Consider the following 24,953-nt stretch of genomic DNA (forward strand, 5'->3'; position numbering starts at 1 on the left):
CATTAATGACTTAGTAGGTTGCAAACCCACAAGTTAAGTCCATTTTATGTGGAGTGCTTGAACATCATATGCTTCCATTTTCTCGATTTTGTTGGCATGCTTGGTATTTCTTGATCCTCCCACCCGCTCTCATACTTAGCCTAAATAAGTGCTGCAGTTTTATGGCGAAAAAACAGACTTTCTGTTGACTTTTCACTGCAGTAACAACAAGCAGGAACTGTATAGATTATCTTGCAATGAATGCAAATCGGGAGGATTACATACTACATTGGACATTTTATAATTGACCTCCGCAGATATTGCTCTGTGAAACACTGCTGGATCACCCCAAAGCTGTCACGGTCAATTCACTCATGCAGATTGCATTATAGCGCCTGTTTTATTGCAAAAAGGGGACTTTCACTGGACACTCCCCTAAAACCTTGGACGTGGATATCTGCGTCTCTGATTGGTTGTGAAGCCCCAACCGACAACACCTGCTTAACTCCTTCATCCAAATTGACACCCGGGGCTCTGAGAAATATAGGCAGCATCCCTTCCAGCTCGTGCATTCAGTCCCACAGCTGCCCCACTAGACACCAAGCCGCAGCTGCGCTGATCACTGATCCAAGGTGAACCTTCACTCACTCACTCACTCACTCACTCACACACATACACACATACACACGTACACACACGCTGCCGGATCTTTGCTGGAAATCGGAGCACACTACCCGGGACGCAATGATGGTCAAACTGGCCGTGGCGCTGCTGGTTTTGTCAGTGCTGGAGCAAGTGGTGGGATCGGATAATATCGATATCCATGACAGCCTCCCGGAGAAGCCTGTGAGCCAAAAAGGACGCCTGTCCCTGCAGAACACAGGTAAGAACTAAGTGTCGGTAGAGTTAAGAATGTGGAGGTTCTTGGTTGATGCATCTCCGTGGGGTTTGTCCGTACACGTGTTTCTGTGGCTGCAGATTAAAACCATGCTGGGGGGGGGGGGGGGGGACTCGTCCGGGGCGATTTGAGCAGAATCTGCAGCTTCTAACTTAAATCCCGGCGCCACGGCTCTCACGTAGCCTTTTCGATCACTCAGAAAGACGATATCTTGTAAATACTCACAGACAGAAATCCAATATGTTAGTAAACTATTAATAGAATGGCACAAGGTAATAGGTAATGTATACGGCAGCGCATCTAGGTGTGCGTGCGCGCTGGCGTGCGCGCGTGTGTGAGCGCGTTATAGGTAACAGTTTCATTTATTTTATTTTATTATTTTTTGGGGGAATCCGGGTTTTATGCGCGTGTATTCCAGGCTGTTTCTTCAAGTGAATGCTGGGTGATGTGCCCAAGCGTAGCAGGACAGTGATGACTGTAGTGTGGATCAGCGCTGAAGGCGAGCAAGACTTTATTTCTCGAACCAGTTATCTGGGAAATACCGTAAAAGCACAAGCGCGTCCGTATACCCACACAGCTCTAACACCACCCTGGACTGCTATCACCGAAACTCGTCTTTTCCTCTACGTTGGCTGACCGCCACCCTTCGTACTCAGCATGCGAACCTGTGTTAACATATTACAGCGTACTTGTGTTCTTCCCTCCACAATGAAAACAAAAAATGTGGACAAACTCAAACGCAGGTTCCACAACAGAAACCCCGGTAGCGCCACTGTGTAATCCAACGCAAGCTCGTACGATCCAAGCACATTCCCGTGATGCCAACACAAGCACTGCTGAGAGCGGCTCACTTTTCCTGCGCACTAAAGTTAAACTCAGTGCCTACAAACCCCGCAGCAGATCTCTCCCTTACCCCCCCCCCCCCCCCCACTGCTGCCCCCCAAACAGAGGCTCTTTGTTGACAAGCGTGATTTCTAAAAAAAAAAAAAAAAAAAAGAGTCACATTCAATCATTATTTTCTGTCTCCTTTACGCAACGGTGTGCACTTCCGACTGAGGGGAAAATGCTCTTTCGCCCATGCATATCAGCTTCAAGGCAAATCACGCGTGTAATTATGTTTTACTTAAGTCAACAGTTGGGTTTATTTTTCGTACCCAAACTGTGTACGGCCTGTTGGCTGCCAAGCTAACCTGCAATTTGCCATATTAACTCAAGAGTAAAACACATATGGTGAGCAGCAGTTTCTGTGACAGGTTCCCTGCTGGTTGTCAGATGTCTCTTAATACAAGCTCTTGGACAGCAATTTAAGGGCTAAAAGAGAGACCTTCACTTTCACATGGTAATTTCTGTTCTCAAACATCTGTTTTATTTCTGTCTTTCACGGCCACAGAAAAGAGAAAATGGCACTTAAGAGCCAGCCAGTGGTGTACAGGAGCTGATATTATGTACGCACATGACATATACTTGCATGTTTCCTACGTGTTTTTTGCCTGCATTGCTGCTGTCGCTTAATGAGGGACCTTTTTTGATGTTGTGGTTTCATGATGCAATCTCAGGTTATCGTTGAATGCAATCATGCTGGACTTGTTGCACATTTAGTTAACGGGCAATAGAGTGACTGCATTTGTGTCTCCTCCACAAGTAGTCATGGCTGTATCTGCAATGCACCATCCCATCTCAATGCTATATAGGCAGTGCAGTTGGATTGTGGTGCAGAATGACACAGTAATATCTGTCCCACACACACAAACACACACACACACACACACACTCCCACCAACCCACCAAACCTGCATCCCTTTTCTCTCTCAGACTCTAGGTCATGAACACGCGAGCGGCCGCCTGTGTCCGTGGGAATAGTTATAGGCCACATCAGCTTTGTGATTCGTGCAGCAATGTGAAGTGCCGAAGTGGAGTTGTGCCTTGAAGCTCTGTGGACTTCATTGCCGACACGCCTGTAACAATCTGCCGCTGTCTCTGCTGTGAACAGTTGATAAGGTCCCTCCCCCTAACCTGTTCTCTCTTTCCAGCTGAGATCCAGCACTGCCTGGTGAGTGCAGGGGATGTCGGCTGTGGTGTGTTTGAGTGCTTTGAGAATAACTCCTGCGAGATACGAGGGCTACAGGAAATCTGCATGACGTTCCTGCACAACGCTGGCAAATTTGACTCTCAGGTACTAAACTGGTCCGTCTGTGTGTTTTGCAAAAAAAATTGGTATAACCAGAGGCAACATTCCTTTTCTTCTTTGCTGCTCCACGCTCTCATTTCTGGACAGATTTGTTTACTTTTGCTTTTTTCTTTTTTTTTTTCCAAAACGTACAACTTTTCCTCGAAGTGCGATCTTACATACACTGATCTCCTCGTCATCTGTTTTCCTCTCTTGGGAAGTGCACTTCCCTCTCACTGCACTGGTGTACAGTTAGGACTAAGGGTCATGAGCCAGTTGGCCAAACGCCTAGTTAGCTCCATTTTCATACATAGCGAAGGCTGAAGCCCTGCCAAGCCAGGTCTGACTGGGGTCTTCACATTTCTATAGGGTCAGATTCTAGGAATCTTTGGCCGACAAATCCAGAACATTTCAGCAGCAGAGTAACACAATTTCCTGCTATTCATGCGGAATGCCATCCCCCCCGTGCTGTATTAGAAGTGTAAAGCCACACATGCATACAACGTTGCTCTGGCTCATCCACATACTCAAACACTACTGAAATAGATGCATAAGAGTAAAAATAACCAGCCAGAGGTTTGCTTTAATGGATGTGTGAAGTCTAAGGTTTCAACAACTTCAAGGAACTGTGTCTTCTGTTAACTCAACAGTTGTGTCTCTTCATGTACATAGGGGAAGTCCTTCATCAAGGATGCTCTGAAATGTATGGCTCATGGACTACGGCACAAGTTCAGCTGTATCAGCAGGAAGTGTGTGTCCATTAAAGAGATGGTGTTCCAGCTCCAGAGAGAGTGTTACATCAAACACAACCTGTGCTCTGCTGCTAAGGACAATGTGGCCGTCATGGTGGAAATGATCCATTTCCAAGATCTCTTCCCGAAAGGGTGAGTGGCCGCTCTGGACAGCATGTCTGGGTACATTTTCACGAGCCTGTTTTCTTCTCTTTTATCTCTTGAGTGTTTACCTTGACTGGACTCTTCTGCCAGTTTAAGGCTGTTCTCTTCTTCCATGTATAGTAATAGTATGATGCCATTTACTCCTGTCGTTTTCCTAGACCTAGATGTAATGTGCTTCCAAACATGAATACACACGCTTCATGTGGGTTATCTGCCTCTCTCTGCCCAGCCCATATGTGGAGCTGGTGAATATTCTCCTGAGCTGTGGCGAGGAGGTGAAGGAGGCATTGACACGGAGTGTCCGGCTACAGTGCGAGCAGAACTGGGGGGCTCTGTGCGACAGCCTGAGCCTCTGCTCCTCCCTCACACCACCGTCTCCCGCCGGCTCTGCCATCGAACCCCACCGCCGCCCCTTGTTGCCGTCCCATCCCGAACCGGAGCACCCTCGCCCCCCGCGGCAAGGCGACAAGGAGAAACCCGCCAAGGCGGGCTTCAACGCTCACCCACGCAATCGCAGTCAGGGACCCCGCCGCCAAAATCCAGAGGCCGGAGTCGTGGCTGAGCCCGAGGCCACTGACATTCGGAGGTGAAAGCACAGGAGACTGTCCCGACCTTTGACCCCCTACAACATATAAAAACCACACTTGCAGACTTATGCACACCTTCACACAAAAGCACAACCTCACATGCACACACACACACACACACACACACACACACACACACACACACATACACACACACACACACACACACACAGACACACACACAGACAATCCCAGACAGACTGAGCAGAAGGAAACAAGCCCTGACCTTTCCTGTCCTTATTCCGCCCTCTCCAGTCATTCCAGCAATCCCACATAGTAAACTTGCAGGGTAATTGTGGTGTAGCTTGTACTGTTATGCCAGACCGTAGGCCTCGATTTTTAAAAAATTGAATAATAATTGTTATTACCATGATTATTTCAACTGTTAGGACTATTTTTGGCTCTAATATAGCATTTCTCAAATCATACTTACTGTAAGATTTGATTGTATTTGTATTATTTATTTTATTCTGTATGCAATGTTGAAGTATCAAAATGTACATAGAAATATACTTATCTATATTTATATAAACATGTATAAATATAGTTACAATATGCAATACTGATATACTATAGATGACATAGTATGGTGTGCGGCCTGTTGTTCTCTTCACAGTATTGCACCCATCACACATCGGTCTGTAGATATGTAACATACACCATTTGTTGTTTCAAAGTGGGAATGTGTATTATAATTATAGATACTTGATGATTAAATACAAATTGTACAGGTTTCAAGTCCAGTTCTGGCACATATGAATTGTAGTGCATGATGGCCACAAAGCCGACAAACTTGTGCATTCTTAAAGTGAAAATCCACTCTAAAGAGGATGCAAAAGTAATACTATGAATATGGACGGTTATTTCACACATGTATGTATTGATAAAGCTAAAAAAAAAAGAGAGCCAAGGCTGACCTCTGATGTCAACAAGCACTGCTGTCTGGGCAGAAATGACTGGGAGAAAAACATGGACTCTTTTGTTTCATAAGTATTTCTGCAACTCTGACATATCGCAAAACGTATCCCATTGCTCTCATTCATTGTTAATCGTACTTTAGAGCGACGTCTCAGTGACAACACAGACTAACGTCACGTTTATAGCTTGAGGAGACGTCATTGTTCTTGTTCATGAATGGTAAATGAACTGTCAGGTGTTATGCATTCTCTCTCTTTGAGTTGGTTTTCCATCTAACTGTCAGCTATCGGTTAACAGCAGCAAAGAGAGGATGTCCAATCAAGTCCTTTTCAAATTGTAAAGTCACACACATCGAGGTGCCTAAACTTGTTATTGTCCACAGTGACCGCTTCTCTGTGATTTTAAGTGAATGGATAATACGTGGGGAGATTTAATGTTGAGCTATTTTACGACGATGTTGAGCCACAGAAGTCTTCGATTTTGCACTTTGGATGATTGTCAGTTGCGTGTTGGACTGCTGCGGGTTAGGAGAGAAGGCCAGGTTACCAGAGCAGTCACCCTCTACACCGGACATTACTGTATCGGATATACTCGTTCGAGCAAGCCGGGTGTTTCTTATCAAAAAACGGCAGCAGGTTTTGTATCCACATGCGCTCCTTTGGGCCACATTGAGCTACTTCCTCAGAAGATCAATGTCACCCTTTTGTGGTGTCGCAGTGGGCAGGAGAGCGGCTCGACTGAAACCATCCAGATCTCTGGCCCCTTTAAATTAGCCCTTATTCCACTCTGGTCCCTTACCTAGGTCAGGGGAAACATGAAGGCCTGTTATTCTACTCGTTAGAGCCGCAGGCAACGCAGCGAGGAACCAGGAACTGGGTTAAGTCCACACACGGGGGCTCTGGCGCTGTTATTCTAAATGTTATATTTACTGAGGCCACCAGAGAATTCCTCTGGGCCACAGCCAAGCGCCAGCAACACAGAGGCAGAGGGGAGTGGAGCCAGAAGGAGAGAGACAACGTTTTTTTTTTTTTTAATGTGATGATTCACTCCTTCTTTTACTTCTCCTCGGACTCTTCCTCTCTCCCTCCTTGAGGTCAAAGGCAGGCGTTTACCATTTCAGACCGGTCACATGCTTGTAGCTGTGGAACTGCAGTTTGTGAACACATTACACCACATACAGTGATTGGTGCAAAAGAAAAATTAAAACATTGCTTAGTTTTTTGTTGCTCAGTTAAGGGGTTCTTTCATTTTTTTTTTTATTTTCCTGATGTACTTACAGTAAGGTAATGCTTTTCCTCCCCATCATTTAGAGACTATTATATGCGCAGAGGGTTTGAATCATCAGTGAGGCTTTCAGGCTTTTCTTTTCTTTGTTTTCTTTGTATTCTGTTGTGGAAGTTGGGATTCCTGTGACATCCCAGCACGAGACATAAGCTAATCCTATTGAGAATGTACTGTATGTGTGTGAAGTGACAATCTGTTCAGCTCTCTGTCATTAGGTTTGATATGGCTTTTTTTTGTAATAATGTAGTGGCTTGAATGGCTTTTCTTTATGTATTCAGAGGAAAATAAAACTAACCACGTGTCAGGTATTGTTAGTGCTCCATCACCATGTTGCGTCTTTTCCTCCATTAAGCACAAGGACTCTGCTTTCACCGTGGAAAATTCAGAACATGGTCTAGAAGTTTGTAACTCACCTGGAAGACATTGGGCATATGATCCTATCAATATCTTTGGACTCATGAAGTCAGATGTATCTTGTTACCATTAAAATATTTTTGTCTGTATTTTGTACATGTTGCGTGCATCAATATAGTTTTTATTGACATTGAAGAAGGATAAAATTGTGGCATGAACACCACGACATTGTGGCACAGCATCACATGAAGCGTTCATACGTGATCCTGAATCAACAATCTCTGAAAAGGTTTAGCAGAGAAGCCCTCGTCATCTCAGGTGTATACACCAGTTAAAAGATTAAAAGACACCCTGTTTGCCTTGTTCCACTTGCCCCCTCTGACGAGCTTTATGAAGTGTGGCCTTTGTTTAAAGTTTCAATGGCTGGAAAAATATCCTCCCTATTGAAAGGCTTAAACATTTACGTCAGCGCCTCCGGATTGTTTGCAATGCTTGGGGTGGATTCAGGGTCTTTTATGAAATGTCCCAACAGTGCACATTAAACATTTAGACAGTCCTCTGATTTGAAAGGTAGACTTCCAACTGCTAATTTGTAGCTTTAAGTCGTTCAAGGGTCAAGTTAAGTGTACCGAGGTGGCCATACACGGAAATTTCACACACACACAATTTGCTTGAATTTGCATTTAATTTAAATCTTCTCAGAGTGACAGGGCTACGTGGCAGGAAACATTTCGTACAGCTTCTGTAATATTGTAATATCAGCATCTCTGCCTGCACATTCTGTCACAGCACCCCACCTCTGAGCAAGTCATCCCTAAAGGTGTAGTGATACAAAATGACCACTGGGTGGTGACATCTCTCTGTTAATTGACCTGAAGGCAGATGGTGAGAGCAGGTGCAAGTGATTGATATTTAAGAGGTGAGTGAGTTACTTGATTGAAGCTACCCATGCTTTTAAAACTGAAAGGAATAGTTGATTTACATATTTCATGTCTCGGTGTCTTAACTTGCGGTCATCCTCCCTCCTCTTGGATTAAAGTAAGAACTCAGGAAAAGTACTTCTTCAAACAATCTGTTGTAGAAAAACAGACGCAATTCTGTTATGTTTTATATTAAAGGAGGTCTCTGTCGGTGGAGTTGAGTTGAGTCATCACAAAGAGTACAACCGTGCCTTTATCAGTCTTCTGTGGCTCTAGTGGACCGTTCCAACTTTAAAAAAATGTGTCTCATTTCATATTTCAGTTTGGGGAAAAACGCTTTCAAATTGCATTCTTAAACATCAAGCTTTATTGCAGATTGACTCAGATTAGGATCTAAAAATCAGGACGTTATCTGCAGCTTCTGGTTTGACCCTTCTTCTAAACATCTATCTTATTTGAGTACCCCCTTCTTTATGGTTTACCTCTTCAGTCAAGAGATAAAGTGATATATATATATATATATTATTCCCCTGATCCGTACACTGTTGGAGTCACGCATAGTCAGGGAGCTGATAAGAAAGGCTGCATGGATTACAGTGTGTGGGGAAAATTATGCTGTGTCACACTCAGCCTGTTGTAACAATGCATTGAGTGAGATGGATGACCTCCAGGCCAAACAATGGGCTGGACCAGAAATCTCCCAGTTTGCATGGTTGGTATAGCAACGTAGCTTTATCAGTATGGAGGCCGGATACTTCACAAATGAGAGGAGGCTGAGCAGCAGAGAGAGACAGCGGCTCTGAGAAGAGAAACCTGAGATAGCCGGCCTCGGGTGCTTTGTGAACATCTGCCCCGTGCTCCGGTCTAAACTAATGAATTAATGACTGGGTGCCTACGTTCCATGGATGAATCATTAAAGGACCTTGCAGGGTGAATGGGTGCACCTCACTTTTGTCTCCTGCTGGGTATCAGAATGATCAATGTTCTATATTTACCTAAAGTTGGAACAACAAACTGCATAAAATAAGTGGAACCTAATCAGCATTGCTCAGTTTCACTGGGGAATACAGAGCGAGTTGCTCTCAGGGAAGAAAACGCTGACGCAACTCACTGTGCTCAAATTACTGTCAGCCTCGAAAGACCCACAGCAAGCAGCAGCACACGTAAGATGGTGGAGCTCGACACACGTTCAGAATATCAACCGTAGGCTTGCACAAAGTGCACTAACTCGTGTTGCCAAAGCTACACATTTTCTGAGTTGGTAGATATTGGTCTGACAATATCAAACCAGTAACACGTGAACCAGCAGTCTGTTATTTAAAAAATAAATAAAAAAGAAGCTTGGTACACTCTGTTGTGTGTGTTGTTAAACCACCCTGACAGGCCCTGCTGCACATAGGCATGGGGTGTGGTGTGTTACTCCAAGATACAAATGAAGGGTGGGTCTGCCTTGGGGGACAGGAGCACTACGTTAACAAGACTGTCTCAACAAGCACGCAGTAAATAATACTCTGACTGCATGGGGTGGAAGGGAACAGGAATTAAGTATCTCTTTCAGATACGTTTTGCTACGTTGTAAAACCAGTATGTCGGGCTATATTTGTGCTCATTTTGATAAAGAATTGCAGTCAAATCACTTTCAGAGATAAACAGTCACCTGACAGCCTCCAGCAGTGGTGCAAACCATGAAGGTATTCTATTTGATCTTGCTTTCAAACTCTGTGTCTGAATAAGGCAACCTTTTGCTAATGCTTTCACAGACAAAATGGTCGACAGTCAAAACAACATTACTGACCTGCGCAGGAATTTGTTGAATTTGTTGTGACCCAGCCATGTTTACTAGGGCTGTTTTTAATTTGTATTTCTGCTTGAGTAGCTTTAATACAAGCAATTGTACTCCCACCTGACTAATGCATACTGTAGGTCTAGCAATAGTACTTCTATTCTTTCCTCTCCTGGTGAAGGATAAGCTTTTAATCAATTGACTTCAGTAAAGGGGAGCACACTATGTCAGATTCTGGCTTGCTGGTAGACATCAGATGAGGAAGATCGGATTGTATGTCCTCAAGATGTCATGTGTATTACACCTTGGGGTGGTATGATATGATGGTATGATGAGGGCCCAGCACAGATCTGACCAAAGTAAAATTAATCTAGCTCTTAAACTCGATTAGGTACTGAAAATAGCAACAGCTTATTTTAATGAGATTGATGTTCAGTACTTTGCGGGTTATAACAGTTCATCTAAATCAAACACGAGGATCTATCAATCTTTCCTGCATCGATATCAATCTAATCAATTTCTATTTCAAGGCTTGTCTAATCCACAACACTGCACTACTAGAGTGCTGTAGGCAGAGGTGGAGGGAAGAAAAACAATTGCTTAGTCAAATTAACTTATCTGCATTTGGCAAAAATGCAAATAGCACTAGTATACCTTGGGTTTAAATCCTTTGCATTGCATTGGCCTACTTGTATTAAAATGGCTTGTATAAAGTATTGGTTGAGGGTTTAGATAGAAATTTCCTTGGATCTTGTATGTGTTTTCCTTACGTTACATCAACTCCTCCCATTGATTTCAAGGCCTCCTTATTTGGGAGGAGATCGTCTTGGGTGCATGTGCCATTCATTGAGAAAGGAGCTCTATGGGCGTGGCTTCGTGGCTGTTAACCAATCAAATGTCAGACTTTAGTAAAGTTGGCGGGGCTTCTGAGGGAAATCCTGACACACAGTGGCTGGTGGCTGATGACGAGGGCGGGGCTTATAGACGGAAGTGTCTCCCGACTGGTCCAGCTGTCATCTAGAAGAGAGAAGAGACCATTTACACCGGCTGCTTAGGAAATGCAGAAAAAGGGAAAACGCTAAAATATGGTAACATCTAAGCGATAAGGTCATGACGCCGAACTGAAGGTAGCTATGCCCGACATATTACTGATTACGCATGTTTGTCGATACGTTAGAATAGCCGTCGAGGTTGCGCTACGTTATTTCGAGACGCAAAAAAATGATGACAAGGTTTGGTCAGGCTGTGTGACATTGAACATACAGGACACGAAACCGACGAGGTCGTCTAAAGAGCCTCAACGCTACACCGTTTCTAACCACACAAGTCCCGTGAATTTCCACCGTCGTTTCGCAGATAGCGCTGTCGTGTACTTTACTGAAACCGTCGCTGACGTCGTAGCCGTTGAATTCATTTATTGCCTCCCCAGCTGGTTGGCAAATATGCTACAACGTCTCTGCTGCGGCTATTATCCGACCGTAGCGGCTCGGTGACGGGAACTACCCGAGAACCAGCACAGACCGGAGACGTCATCAACGATCTTTTTAAATGGTTGCGTACGAGGAGGTCATTGCTGGAAAAAGGGGAATATTACTCGGTAAGTGTCCGTGCTGTGAGCCAACAAGGCGAGGTGTGCTCTCGCGGATGCACCGTACTGCATGAACATACATTAAAATGAGCTGCTCGGGGCTCTGCATGATCTAATAGGACACATGGAAGGTGGCGGAGCAGCTGTTAGCTCGCTGCTAGCTGCGTAACGACCTTTAAGAGACGTCAGCTTCGCCGTAGCCCCGGCTGCTAGCTGCCTGCGCCGGGTCGGCTCGGGTGTTTTCCGTGGTTGGCTGCCTTGCTGTTCGAGTGTAATATTTCGTCCAGGCCTCCCGTGGCCCAGCGAGTCAATGATTTAATCTCATTGATTGCATCACAAGACCAGACAGGGTGCAGCCTAAGCACATTCACAGGGTATGGCGAGGCTGTTTTTTTTTTTTTTTAGGCCAGATCAACTTGAGCTGTAACAGCATTATGCTTTTTGTCACCCATTCCTCCCATTCCCTGCCCCTCCCCAACCCATATATTAGGATAAAGAAGACGGTGGAAGCCAAAAGTGAATTGAAGACTTACTGGGTGTCCTAAATGGGGGACTACGGGTTTGGAGTTCTGGTGAAGAACAGCAGTGGTAACAAATCTGCTTTCCCTGTAAGGATCCCTCCTCACCTCCAACCCCAGCACCCTCACCACCCCTCCAACCCCCCCAGCCCTCCTTCCTTCGTAAACAACACCTGCTCCACCAATGGGGGCAGTGCTTGGCTGTTCCCTGCCGTAGCCCAACACGGTAACATGCAAGATGAGATTCTTGAGTCAGACAAGTCCAAGGCCTTAGACCTCCAGGACATGCAGGAGAAGTCTCAGATCCAGACCCTGCCCCAGGCCCTGTCCCCAGGCCAGCAGGATGCTGTGGGAGGCCTCGGAGAGCTTGACGGAGGTCTTCCTGAAGATGGCCAATTGGAGAAGGGTTCTTTGGAGAGCAGTGGCGGAAAGGAGAAGCTGAGGATGGATTCCCCTGTGCTGAGCGGGTTTGACTACCAGGACAGCCTGGGAATGGGCACAAGCTGTGCACAATCCACCTCCTCCTCATCTTCGCTGACCAGTTTTAACAACTGGTCCCCTGCTGTCCCGTCCACCCAGTCTCCAGTGGTCGGAGAAGACGCCGGAGGGTTCTTCGGCCCAACTGGCTCCAACGCTAACGGACCTCCCCTGCTGTTCCAGAACTTCGCCCACCATGCTGCGCCTGGCTTTGGAGCGGGGGGGAGTTTCTCCCCGCAGATTGGCCCAGTCTCACAGCACCACGCGCCCACACCTCACCCACAGCACTACCACCCCCACGGTCAGGGAGTCCCGCAGCAGCACCGACGCTCCCCAGCTAGCCCTCACCCAACCCAGCCCTCTTTCCCTCCGCATCCCCATCGCACTGGGCCATTCACCCAGCTGCCCCACCTCTCTTCCGCTCAGAGCAAACCCCCTTCACCTTGGGGAAGCTACCAGAGTCCCTCTACTCCCACGTCCACCTCCTGGAGCCCCGGTGGATATGGTGGCTGGGGAGGCACCCAGGGTGTCCGGGAGTACAGGCGTGGGGTAGGTGGTGGGATGTCGGGTCTAAACTCCATCTCCCCGCTGAAGAAGTCGTTCCCCAACAATCAGGTACACATGATTTAATAACTGACACGATTGCACACAATGCATTTGGTCAGTAGACTTGTATGAAACTCATCCGTTTGTCCTACAGGTTCCATCACAGAAGTTCCCTAGAAATAGCTCTGGTTTTAATCACAAGGGTTGGGTGGAGGACAGCATGAGCCGCAGCGACAGCGTCTACCCTTTCCAGGTGAGCATATCGTAGGTAATACTCAGGCTGGTGTTTAGGGAATTACTAGTTCTGAGGCCTCATAGAACTAAGTGCTGTTTAGTTTCAGTGCGTCCTCCTGAGGGTGGATGATGATTTAAACGCCCTCGGCTGTGTCAAAAGCCCCCAAAAAAAACCACTGAGCAAAACCGTTCAGTGCGTGACAGCGAAGCCAACCAAACGGATGAATTGAAACGTATTGTGTGTGCTTATGTCGGAGTTCTTATCTAGATCATTGCGTTGAAGGAGAGCAGTGTTATCGTCCGCTCTGATCACATGGCCTTCCTCTTGTCCTGATTTGAGAAGTCTTGTGCTCTTCCTTTGCTTTGCACGCTCTCAATCCATTTAGATACCCAGTGAAGCACCCTCAATTGTGTTATGAATTACTCCTTATAGATTTCCTCTGTTTATTTTTTTGAATGCAAATATTGTAGTTAAATTTGTATTGATCTTAAATCTGTGAATGTGGAAAGATGCCTTTTTCTTTTTTTAGCCCATGAGTAGCATATTTTCTTGATAATAATACTCGGAGACAGTAGAAATTGTGATTTTGATTACAGAGCTTTGCAGGTGATGTTTTGGAACCATACTCTGGACTCCATTTTCTGTGTGCAGGGCTTTCTGCTTTCTCTTCGGGGATATTCTCTGCAGTGTTTTTATTAGCATCATGGCAAACTGTCAGGGCTCTTGCAGCTTGTGCTGCTTTAGATGGTGATGTGGGAAACGGGGAGGCTAATTGTTGTCTTCCTCTCTTTCAGCAGGATAGAACACGGTCCTTTGATGGGTTTAGTATGCACTCTCTGGAGAACTCCCTGATTGACATTATGAGGGCTGAGCAGGATTCCTTGAAAGGTTAGTTCCCAAGCTAGCAATAGTGAGGAAAGGATACTATTCCTCACAGCTGGCTGACGATAAATACAGCCGTTTGTTGCATCTATTTCCCAGCAAAAAGATTTGGGGTATTTTAGTCACAATGCTAACAACTGATTGTCTTGACAGCAGGTTTTCAGTTCGAACGATGTATGCTGCTAACAGGGTTCCAAAATCTGTGCGTTTACTGAGTGATTACACTTCTACTTAATGCAGTTGCATATGATATATGATTTTGGGACATCACATAACTATGGTACTAATAGCACCACCAAAGAACTAATATTAATGAGCTTCATCAAATTTACATTTTGTGCAGTGTTATTGTGGTTTACGGCTGGCTTTGTATCATTAAAACTATTTCAGAATGGGTGCCAATATCATACCATAGCTTTAATAATGACAAAATAATGCTGCGAGTGCATTGTGGTTCCCACTCAATGATTCCCTGCACCAGGTATCCAATGTTACTTTTAATATTTGACTATCTTGTCAACCCCTTATAGAATACTCTGTCTCTCAGGGCTATGGAGTATCAGCTAAAATATATAATATAAAATATATATTTTAATATTTGACGCTACCAGTTGATCTCCCTGTTTATTATTTTTCCTCTTAACTTTAATATTATGTGATTTAAATGCAGTGTAAGCACACACGGATTTCAAACATCAATGCTTCTTAAGTGCTGACCAAAATGTGTCCACAGCAGTTTAATGAGTACCAAAAGCTGACATTGCATGTCTGTGTAGATTCTTTGGATCATATAGTTCCTAATTTCAATCAGAATTAATCCCATTTTAGATAATGCAGGCAAATAGGTGATTTCATGGCTGCTTAAGTTTAAACTTTGAACATTGAATAAATATGGCCTCTTTGTAGAAAAAGATGGTTATAACCTCTCAAAAAGTAGTGTTTTCGTATTGGTACACATATGTTGTACTAAAATCAGATGAACACATATTATTTTTATTACTCACTCGGATGAGTTACAGTTCAGTCTTGCGTGACAGTACATTCATTTTCTCTGTAACTCATGATAACAATCGCCTGCAGCATTTCTGCTGTGGAGACTCTTTAATTTCATCGAACTCTCTGTAATAAAACATGTCAGCCACTCATAAAAATAACTCTTTTTTTTTTCATCGCGACCATCCTTTTTTACAGCTGTAAATTTACATGTTTGTCAATAATAGAATCCCCTCCTAATTTGCAAGTCAAACACGCATTCTCATATGTATTCCAGTATTTTTTTAGCTTATGATATTGCACTAATAGGCACATATAAGAATACGCTGAACTACATTTGAAGCTCCATTTGATTTGTCTGCCAAGTTCATTATTTAAGCAAAATGTGTCTGCTATCATGCATATCCTTTTCTTATGGACACAGAACAAATGATCCATATCCAGAAAAAAACTTCAATGGTTGGGGAGGAATCTAAACATAAGGGAAAGAAGGTAAATGACATGACATGGTGTTCTGAGGTCTCTTCTGTGTTTGTCATGTAGGACGCTACAGCTTCTCTCACCAGGGTGGAGACGGGCCGCTACCTATGAACGGTATGTAAATGACTTTCAGAATAATATGCAGTGCTGTAACAAAAGTCGGGACTTGACATTAATGCCTGTCAAATGAAGGTGCAAACGTACAGTACCCTGGTCCTTCATTTCCAATCAAACCTAATTAATAGGAATTTGATGCGCTCACGTGCCTCTGGATATCACAAAACCACACTGAGATAAAACAAGTGGTGAAAAACACAAACTCACTTAAAAGCTAAATTTGTCATTTGTATACGCAACATTCAAAGTTGGCATTTCCTCCTCGCTTTATGAGAAGAGCACACCGCCTGACCGTTGTGAGGGTGCATGCCACTCCAGATTCACTCTTGTTTTTGAACAAGCCTTCTCCTCTTGGCATATTCGCTTTTTTTTTTTTTGCTATGGCGACGGCCACCATTTTTGTAGTTTCCTCTTGTAAGCGTGCTTACAAAATGGCACCTGGTCACTAAATTTTTTTTTTTCATGTTTTTTTTTTTTCATTTTCTTGAAGTCACTACCCAAGAACAATAAGAAAATGCGGGGCATTTGTGATGATAAAAAGGGATTTATTTTTAGTCGAGACATTGTTCTTTAGGAAAATTCTAGACAACCATGTTTCTTGTTTTGTATCTAAACTGTGTCTAAACTGCTGTGGTATTCACTGTGACGCACTTTTTAACTAAAATAGAACCAGACCGGCTTCTTCACTTAAGAAATGAACATCGTTGTCAGGGAGGTTCAGAGAACTAAATGATGACGCAAATATCTTCAAGGGCAGATGATCAACGCAAGTTGTATATTTTCTTTATATTTAAAATCCATACATTTTAACATGCATGATTATTCATGCAGGATTCCCACTGTTTCTTCATGCACATGTGAAGTAATCAAAAGTGTTGCACAATACATCTTAAAGCATTCAATAACTGCGGGGTATAATTATGTGCCATGATGTTTATGTCTCCAATTTATACAATGTATACATCTACTTGTTTTTTAAAGGATACTGATGGAAATAGTTTAAACGAATACATGTGATAACGCAGCGCGTTTTGCAGGTGGAAATTCATAATGGTTATTACTTTAAACTACAGGAGCCTTTTGGTAGCCGATCTCAAAGATTTAATGTCAAGCCCTGACGGTGTTTTACTTACTGCTCTTATTTTGTGCCTTTTTTCAAAAAGCCATTTCAAAGTATTTTGTGTTGTTTTACATGCAGCAAGAAGTTATGGCAGAAGACGAGGTAAAGCCTGTGAATATGTCTTGATTCCTTCAATGTGATTTTTAGAAAGCAGTGATGACCCCTGACATGTTTGTGGTTCTGCTTCTGTGTTTGTCTGCTTGTTGTTCAGTGTCACTGATTACCCTGCCTTGAATAATGTCGGGGGTTTTAAGCCCCTCCTTCTGTAGCTTTCCAGTGTTGGCTGTCGAGGCCGAGTAGTGTTAATACTCTGCTTTCCCAGATCAGCTGTAGTAATCAGGGCTGCTTTTGGGTGTATTTCTTGACATTAATTTAGTCGCGTCTAATCAAATTCCCCGCTCATTAATCCTGCAATGTTGTGGTTTCACCTCACTGGTCGGGAACCAAAATGTATAATCCAGATTGTTTCCTCCACTAGGCCATTCGTCTCTGTTCCCCATGGAGGATGAGCGCTCCTTTGGGGAGGACGAGTCCGGTGACCAGGGTCTCACTGGCCTCGGTTCAGCCCACTGTTTCCCCCACCTCAATGGGGAACGCGTGGAGCGATATTCACGCAAAGTGTTTGTTGGGGGGCTGCCCCCAGACATAGATGAAGGTAAAGACATGTTATGGCTACAGAGGATGCTTTTAATGTACGTTGTTGTTGATCAAAATCTAATATGTATGGCAAAAATATGTTTTACTGATGGATTTGGGTTCATTATTGCAGATGAAATTACTGCCAGTTTCCGCCGATTTGGTCACTTGTTTGTTGACTGGCCTCACAAGGCAGAGAGCAAGTCCTATTTTCCACCGAAAGGTGAGTCAAACCAGTTGGACATTATGTGTCTCCCAGCGTGTTGACTCTGCAGCCCTGTGATGAGTATTTGTGCATGCTCATTGTTCTGTTGTCCAACCTTTCCAGGATATGCATTCCTGTTGTTTCAAGACGAGAGCTCTGTTCAGGCCTTGATCGATGCCTGCATTCAGGAGGATGGCAAGCTCTACCTGTGTGTCTCCAGTCCCACCATCAAAGACAAGCCTGTGAGTGTGTCATGCTGTTTATCTGCTACCTGCTTGCTCTCCATCTTGCCCAGCGAGTACAAATCTTGACAGAAATGTTAAACTCGTAGACTCGAACAGGCCTTCTTTGTTTAAGTCTTTGGCATTTGTTGCTTAAAAAACTGGAAAGTTAAGTTCAGCTCCATTTGTTTTGTTTGCCCAAATGACGGCTTTGCTGTCGTAATTGATCAGATGTAGTCTGTAGGTTTAGTGCACTGCTCATTTGCAGTTGAAAATTGTATGGAAAAACACACTGGTAACAATGTAAAGTACAAATTTTGAGGAACTAAAGGCCTTTTTTTCTGCTTATTTTTCTTATGTCATCGCAGTAAACTTCTTTACCTGAACATTTCTAGTATTTCACCATCATTCCAGAGGATTTATTTGTAAATCTCCCTCCAACAACATCCTACAATAGCAGTGAAATTGAACCAAAAAAATATGTCAATCGATATTATATGAGCAGCAAGATGCTTTTATGTTCACAATCCAATGTATGAGTAAGGCCTAACTTGTCTTTCCTTTTCATCTCTGTTTTTGTAGGTCCAGATCCGGCCCTGGAACCTGAACGACAGTGACTTTGTGATGGATGGCTCTCAGCCATTGGACCCCAGGAAAACTATCTTTGTAGGAGGTGTCCCTCGTCCCTTACGTGCAGGTAAGCGTGTGTGTTGACCCCTAAATGTGTTTCATTCTCCGGTGTTGATTTGATTCCATTAATAGCACTATGCATTGCTCTTCCAGTGGAGCTCGCCATGATCATGGACCGTCTGTATGGAGGCGTGTGTTACGCTGGGATCGACACAGACCCTGAACTCAAGTATCCAAAAGGGGCGGGGCGAGTAGCCTTCTCTAATCAGCAAAGCTACATTGCAGCCATTAGTGCCCGATTTGTTCAACTGCAACACGGGGAGATTGATAAACGGGTGAGTTTGCAGCGTTCTATACTATCTTTGGAAATGAAGAGTGGATGTTCATAAAATATTCATTTAAACCTATCAAACATGCTACCACGCATGCATTCAAAACATTTTCTCGACCTCCATTTTAACAGTGTTGCTGTCGTCCATTTCGTCTCTCTTTCCTAGGTGGAAGTGAAGCCATATGTCTTGGACGACCAGCTGTGTGATGAGTGCCAGGGCACACGCTGTGGGGGGAAGTTTGCTCCTTTCTTCTGCGCCAACGTGACCTGTCTGCAGTACTACTGCGAGTACTGTTGGGCCGCCATCCACTCCCGGGCCGGACGCGAGTTCCACAAGCCGCTGGTGAAGGAGGGAGGAGATCGACCACGACACATCTCCTTCCGCTGGAACTGAGGCGAGAGGGCAAGGGAGGAGGGAGACAAAGCAGGATGGGGGAGGGATTGAAAGAAAGGGGGGTAGTAAGGGAAGGGGTACGGGCTATGATATGAAAAATAAATGCACTTTTCTTTTAAGTAAAAAAACAAAACAAACATGAAACAGCTTAATTTATTTTTAATTTTTATTTTAATTGGGCCTTCTAAAAGAAGTAAATGCTACGAAGAGAGTGAAATCCCATTTATGTTTTGACTTTAAGTGTGCATGAGCATATGGATGCATTAGATTTGGATTTAGATGTTTTCTGACTTGACTGTACTTTCTTTTCGTGTTAGCTGGCAAAGCTGCTTACATTTGTTGTCAAGAGTAACATAAAATTTAAGTGAGGTTCATCATACCTAAATCAGTATACTAACTATGGAATTTGAGTTTAAGAAGGGTGCATTTTCTTACTTTTTGCTTGCAGGATTAGAGAACAACTGTACCATTTACCAAAGGTTGAGTGCAAATGGTTGAGTTGAACAGAGGAGGGACACCGTTTCAGACGGTCGGACGACTGAGCTTCTCAAGAAGCTCGGTACATAGCATCTGGCCACGTCACAAAACAAAATCTCCCCTCAGTCTGGCACACGCGTTTCGATTGCTGGCTCGAGTTTTTAGGTTTTGGTTTAAAAAGTCGACACTTTGTAACCAGAAAGGGCAAACCAAAGATTGGCCGAAAAACACATCATCAAAAGCAGATGTTGATCTGAGGGTTTTCAGGATAATGTTGTGTCCTCGTGTCACGCGGCGGGGGAAAGGCTGGAGTAGTCTGGAGTTTCGGTTTGTGGGTGTCGGCTAATAAAGACACAGCCCCTCAGGGCTCAGGTATTGGCAGTAGTATTTGCTCACTTTATATTGTCAGGGATATTAGCACTGGAAGCTAACATGCTAATGTAGTACAAACTAATGGGAATGCACAGTCCAGTCTCCCTGAGCTGTCCTCATGGTGTACCACTGCACGCTCTACCATGACTGGAGCTTCTATCACAAGTGTTGTGGTTGGATATGGTAGTAGCTAGAATTTGCTGTCACAGAGATAAAGATATTATTTTATACATGGCCTGCTGATTTTTGTACAGTGTTTTATAGCTGATTATTTTGTCATGAACATATATACATTTATTATGCACTACTTTTCTAAATATTTTTTTCAATAGTCATTTTAGGCACATTTTTCACAGATGGGAGAACTCCTTTTGCAATACCTCATTTTTTTCACTTGGTGAAAAATAATTTTGTACCTTTGTTACTAAGAGATCTGCATTTATGGTAAACTTAATTTAAAAAAGAAAATGAATGATATTAATATAATTTTCAATTAGCTTTTATATATTTAAGTGCTGGTAAATCTGAAAATTGTCTGGTGCATTGGTGTGATTCTGTAGATAAAAAATAAATAAAAAATGAGGCTATCATTAGCCAGTCATATATTGATTCTCCTCTGTCCTAATACACTTAATTACAGGATCCTAAGGCATGACAAGACCTTTCTAAACTGATTTTCATAGTCTTGAAAGTATATTCTGATATTTCGCTCCTGTAGTCAATAAGATTATCAATAGGGTAAATGTTTTGGCTTTGGTCAATGTGAAATCTTCCCTTCTATCACCGGAGTGGGTATCAACTGTTTGAATATTTAGATCCTCTTTCTGGGACTGCCTGTAAGTTCTACTTATTCTTGGCATGCATAATGTAATACAGAAATAACATGGCTAGTGTTAATGCAGGACCTAATGTAATGCACTAGATCTCCTTTTTAACTTTCTTTTCCTTATCTCTTTGAGATCACCTCTCTTGTAGCCTCTCTTTACATGATGGAGTCTGCCTTCCTTACACAGACATGATGTTTATGCAATCTACACAGTGACAACACTTTGGATGCGTTTTGTAATGTAGAGGACACTCAGTAGGACATAGGTGAGGAGACTTGATCACTTGACCCCCTTTGTGATGTGGCATGCTTTGGGACATAACCTGAATGTGATTTAATGTTGCAAGTTAACTTTGAGCCATTATGTGCAATACTTATTCTTTCCAGAAACAAGTCTCTGCAGTGTAAGTCATTTAATTCATATAAACCATGCAGTCATTTACACATTATTTGTTTCCTATTGTTCATGCTGATGTCTGCAAGAAAAAAAAATAATTTATACCTGAATTTATTTTTAAACATTAGTTTTGTGCTTATTTACTTATTTTGCTACTACCATGCTACTGTGATTGAAAACATTGTATATACTAGGTCGATAATGTATTTAGCATTTGCTATATTTTCAATTGAAATGTATAACTATCATTTTGATCAGATTTTTGTTATATTTTTTGGGTGATGTGTTAAACTCGTTGATGTGTCTAGTTTTTCTAATTGCTGTATTGTGCTCCACATTTTCAGATGAAAAAGAATATTGATTATGTCTGTTAGTATTACCTGATTGCAAAAGTTCAATAGTTTTTAATTGTATGCTGGGAAGGTTATATTTATTAACTTTTTTTTTTTTACCTGATATCATTTTTGATTTTTATTAAGTCATTTCACATTTATACGTGAGTTCCAACTTTTATATTTTCTTCCTGATTAATTTACGCTACAATACAGACGTCAGTTTTTATAGTTGGTTTGTAGTATTGAAGTAAAACAAAGATCTAATGTCATATATTCATTTGCGGCCAACTGTTTGTAACTGTATGCATACATTTGAAGTATTTGTAATGTGAGTTGTTGAACGAATAAAACAGCTGTGAGGAAGAATTATATGCCTAATGTTGATTCACAAGAGTGACTGGTTTCCCCTTTTCATTTTCGGAGTGGCACTTAATAATTGAAGGTTTGCATAGTAATTGGGAATTTCACTCCAGATGGTTTTGTTGTGTGGCCGCATGTTTTTGGTACATCTGGTGGGTTATGTTGAATCAGGTCAGAGGTATTTATAGGCAGCCTTAGGCTTATTTCAGGCCTTGGTGAGTGCTATTTAGCTCCCTGAATCTCATGCCTTGGGTCCCAACAAACCTGTTGTCTCAAAAGCCAGTATTTTTTTCTCAATAAAAAATATGCAACAAAATGTCATGAGATTGTATAACTACAATAAATGTAAAACATAATTCCACTTAACAATGGCTGAACAGTGCTAACATGAGATCAGGGAGCTCTTGATAAATCCATGGTTAAATCCTCCATTCAAACCTCTGCTTAGAGAAAAGAAATTGTACTATTGAGAATATTAAAAAAAAAGAAGAAAAGAATCTAAATTAAATAAAAAATACTAAACTCCGAGGGAACGTTTTTATTTCTAATCCACTATTTAGAGTTGCAATTTAAAAAAATAAATAAATAAAAACTGCTGTCCTTCAGGAGTGAGGACGTAATGTACGTGGGCACTGCCCCCTGCTGGCCGACAGCGGAAAGAACACGAGTTTCTCTCCTGGCCCGAAGGAGAGAAACTCCCAGCCGGTCCGAGGTGTGGTCGACAAGATGTTGCCGATTAAGAAGGTGTATGTTCCCTGTTTTAGTTCCAAGCTGGGCTCCAGTCAAAGAGATGAATCACAACCAGACCAACCTTCAGACCAGACCACCCAGACTAAGTCCACCTCTCGGTACCAGCGTGACGGTGACCCTCGCGGAAACAGGCGGGCTAACGTCGACGTCAGAGGTGGGAAAAAACGGCTCCTTTTGAAAGTCAAATTACCAAAACGCAACTGCACTTTGTCCAAGAAGATAGACAAAACACCGAGAAGATGGACAGGTGAGCCCGAAAATAAAACCAAAACAACTTTGAGCCGACAAGGTGACTTTAACATTCAGGCCAATGTTGATATTATCATTAGTTAAATAAGTTCAGCTCTAGTTAGCTTCTTGAGCTATGCTAGTGCTCTGTAAATCTGTCAAGCTAGCTATCTGCAATTTAGTAAACTTATGAAACTAAGCATGTGCTCGTCTTGGGTGGACGTATAAGAGGAGACACGACTGTTGCCAACCACCTCATCAATCTGTGGGTTTAGTTAGTCTTTTGGCTTACACTCACATTAAATATGCCACAATTGTATTAAAATTACTGATTTTTTTTAATCTATTTGGTTTTCCAAAAAAAAAAGTGACATAGAGCCTTTAAAAATGAGCCAAATAAAACAAACTCAGACAAAACATCCCACTTTAGTAAATTGACCGTTCAGTAAATGGTTACTCAAAGGTGACCTGTGATTTTGGGGTCAAGTAGAGATTTCTTTATCGTGTCAGGTCACAAGATTAAAAGAGAAGGGCAATACTGCTAACTAGTAGAGTATCCGTGTAACAAACATATGATTTATAATTACGATTTTTGATTTGATTTTGAGAGAAGAAGATGCTTCTTTTTTTTTTTTTTTTGTAAATATTTAGTATTAAACTGTTATTGTGTCCACCCACAGACAATACCCCACGATCAGTTTCACCTCCAGTTAACTTCACAATGTCCGTTTTATTTCCACAAAAAAAAACCCATTTCAGATCACTTTCCAAAGGTCTAAATATTTAAACCATTTTTGTTTTGTCTTTGTTAGGAGCCGCAACTGAATCTGGCTCTGTTGGTGGAGATGTTTTCTGCTTCTCCCAAAGACCCACCAGCACAGCAATAAACGAGAAAGATAAGGTAGGACTTAGGCAAACTTTAATACGTGCATAATGAGATCAGACAAAATTAACGATACATAAGTCCCAATTTGTCACTTTCTTTAAAAAAAAAGAGAACAGTTTCCCATTGAGCTTGTACCTCGGCACTGGAGATCATTAGTTTATAGATCACAATGAGCGAAAAGGTGGGCTGTGTGACCTGCTCATAAAGATAAACATTAGCATTGTTTCACGGGCGCTCACTGTTTATCTACAGCCCTACTGTACACTGCAGCATCCTCGCAAGTAAACATTAATCACTTTAAGTTAAATCACCATCGATGAAAACTATCTTTCATTGGCTTTGACACGTACTTTATCTGATATTTTTTATTCAGCATGTTTGTTTAGATAACACACTATGTAAATATAATTACATTTGGACTTTAATACTAGCCAATACAAGCCAAAGTGAGTCTGTGTTCTGTGAAATCTATAGTCCTTTATCACAGAGGACATATGACATGTCACAGCAGGAAAAGCACAGACGTAAACAAAAAAATGAATGATGGCTGCCTTCAATTTTACTACACTGCAATGGCTTAGTGGGACACTTAGATAGAAGGGAGTGATTGGTTAATGTTATCAATAAATCCCTGCACTTTTCATACTACACATTTCATTGCTCCCTCTTTCTTTTCCCGGGAATATACTCCCTGTCCCGGTAGGCTAAGCTTTCAGTTCTTAGGACCATCTCCAAGATGATGGAGGAGAACAGGCTCATCAGACAGAGACTGGCCACCCTCAGCCAGGCCCACTGAGGCTGCATTGACTGACTGAAATGAGCCACAACCATTGCAAGTTGCTAACCTTAACTTCTTTAACATATATCATCCATGTTTTACCGCAAAGTTCTTACTAGTAGATTAATTTAGTTCCGTAAGCATGGTATGTTACATCAAGGCACCATACAGTGGTCCATCTACATTTATGTGTGTATATAAAAAGCATTTTCACAATGTTCAATTAAAGTTGTTTTATTAAAAGAGTCCATCTTCAAATTGGTGTGCTACCATTTGTATTCAAATTAGTCTGGTTTCATGATTTAGGCAAATTAAGGTTTTCAGATTTTAAACAAGTTAAAATTCACATGAATGGAAATACAGTTTAGTGACTCTGCAGCACATG

At 42.6% G+C, this 24,953-nt stretch overlaps 3 protein-coding genes across 5 annotated transcripts; all 3 read left to right on the forward strand.

Annotated features, from left to right (window-relative positions):
- The first annotated feature begins 541 nt into the window (after nt 1-541).
- Nucleotides 542-7,239, forward strand: stc2a (stanniocalcin 2a). The gene is made up of 4 exons (XM_068584279.1): nt 542-862; nt 2,908-3,050; nt 3,717-3,928; nt 4,170-7,239. The coding sequence occupies exons 1-4, from the start codon at nt 724-726 to the stop codon at nt 4,528-4,530; spliced, it is 855 nt and encodes a 284-aa protein (XP_068440380.1). The 5' UTR covers nt 542-723; the 3' UTR covers nt 4,531-7,239.
- A 3,542-nt stretch (nt 7,240-10,781) lies between these two features.
- Nucleotides 10,782-22,004, forward strand: LOC137790231 (cytoplasmic polyadenylation element-binding protein 4-like). Of its 3 annotated transcripts, none has more exons than XM_068584247.1 (12): nt 10,782-10,913; nt 11,865-12,984; nt 13,070-13,168; nt 13,945-14,038; nt 15,569-15,619; nt 16,821-16,844; nt 17,221-17,397; nt 17,512-17,601; nt 17,707-17,825; nt 18,387-18,501; nt 18,588-18,769; nt 18,932-22,004. In XM_068584247.1, exons 2-12 carry the CDS (start codon nt 11,920-11,922, stop codon nt 19,157-19,159), a joined length of 2,244 nt encoding a protein of 747 aa, XP_068440348.1. In that variant the 5' UTR covers nt 10,782-10,913; nt 11,865-11,919; the 3' UTR covers nt 19,160-22,004. The 3 variants fall into 3 exon arrangements, with proteins under 3 accessions (XP_068440348.1, XP_068440366.1, XP_068440357.1); XM_068584265.1 differs by having other exon boundaries at nt 13,948-14,038; XM_068584256.1 differs by lacking the exon at nt 10,782-10,913 and adding an exon at nt 11,064-11,383.
- A 573-nt stretch (nt 22,005-22,577) lies between these two features.
- si:ch211-277c7.7 (uncharacterized protein LOC100538111 homolog) lies at nt 22,578-24,826 on the forward strand. The gene is made up of 3 exons (XM_068593053.1): nt 22,578-22,923; nt 23,717-23,805; nt 24,494-24,826. The coding sequence occupies exons 1-3, from the start codon at nt 22,653-22,655 to the stop codon at nt 24,584-24,586; spliced, it is 453 nt and encodes a 150-aa protein (XP_068449154.1). The 5' UTR covers nt 22,578-22,652; the 3' UTR covers nt 24,587-24,826.
- Nucleotides 24,827-24,953: the final 127 nt, after the last annotated feature.

This window comes from Clinocottus analis, unplaced genomic scaffold, assembly GCF_023055335.1.
Source record: "Clinocottus analis isolate CAN_PGR_092001 unplaced genomic scaffold, fCliAna1.0.p SCAF_10, whole genome shotgun sequence".
In the NCBI taxonomy this organism is placed as follows: domain Eukaryota; kingdom Metazoa; phylum Chordata; class Actinopteri; order Perciformes; family Cottidae; genus Clinocottus; species Clinocottus analis.

Coding starts and splice junctions, on each gene's coding strand:
- si:ch211-277c7.7 (XM_068593053.1), top strand. CDS start 22,653: ATGTTGCCGATTAAGAAGGTGTATGTTCCCTGTTTTAGTTCCAAGCTG. Junction 22,924..23,716: donor AACACCGAGAAGATGGACAG/GTGAGCCCGAAA, acceptor TGTCTTTGTTAG/GAGCCGCAACTGAATCTGGC. Junction 23,806..24,493: donor CAATAAACGAGAAAGATAAG/GTAGGACTTAGG, acceptor CTGTCCCGGTAG/GCTAAGCTTTCAGTTCTTAG.
- LOC137790231 (XM_068584247.1), top strand. CDS start 11,920: ATGGGGGACTACGGGTTTGGAGTTCTGGTGAAGAACAGCAGTGGTAAC. Junction 17,398..17,511: donor GCCCCCAGACATAGATGAAG/GTAAAGACATGT, acceptor TCATTATTGCAG/ATGAAATTACTGCCAGTTTC. Junction 18,770..18,931: donor ACGGGGAGATTGATAAACGG/GTGAGTTTGCAG, acceptor TCTCTTTCCTAG/GTGGAAGTGAAGCCATATGT.
- stc2a (XM_068584279.1), top strand. CDS start 724: ATGATGGTCAAACTGGCCGTGGCGCTGCTGGTTTTGTCAGTGCTGGAG. Junction 863..2,907: donor CCTGTCCCTGCAGAACACAG/GTAAGAACTAAG, acceptor CTCTCTTTCCAG/CTGAGATCCAGCACTGCCTG. Junction 3,051..3,716: donor CTGGCAAATTTGACTCTCAG/GTACTAAACTGG, acceptor TCATGTACATAG/GGGAAGTCCTTCATCAAGGA.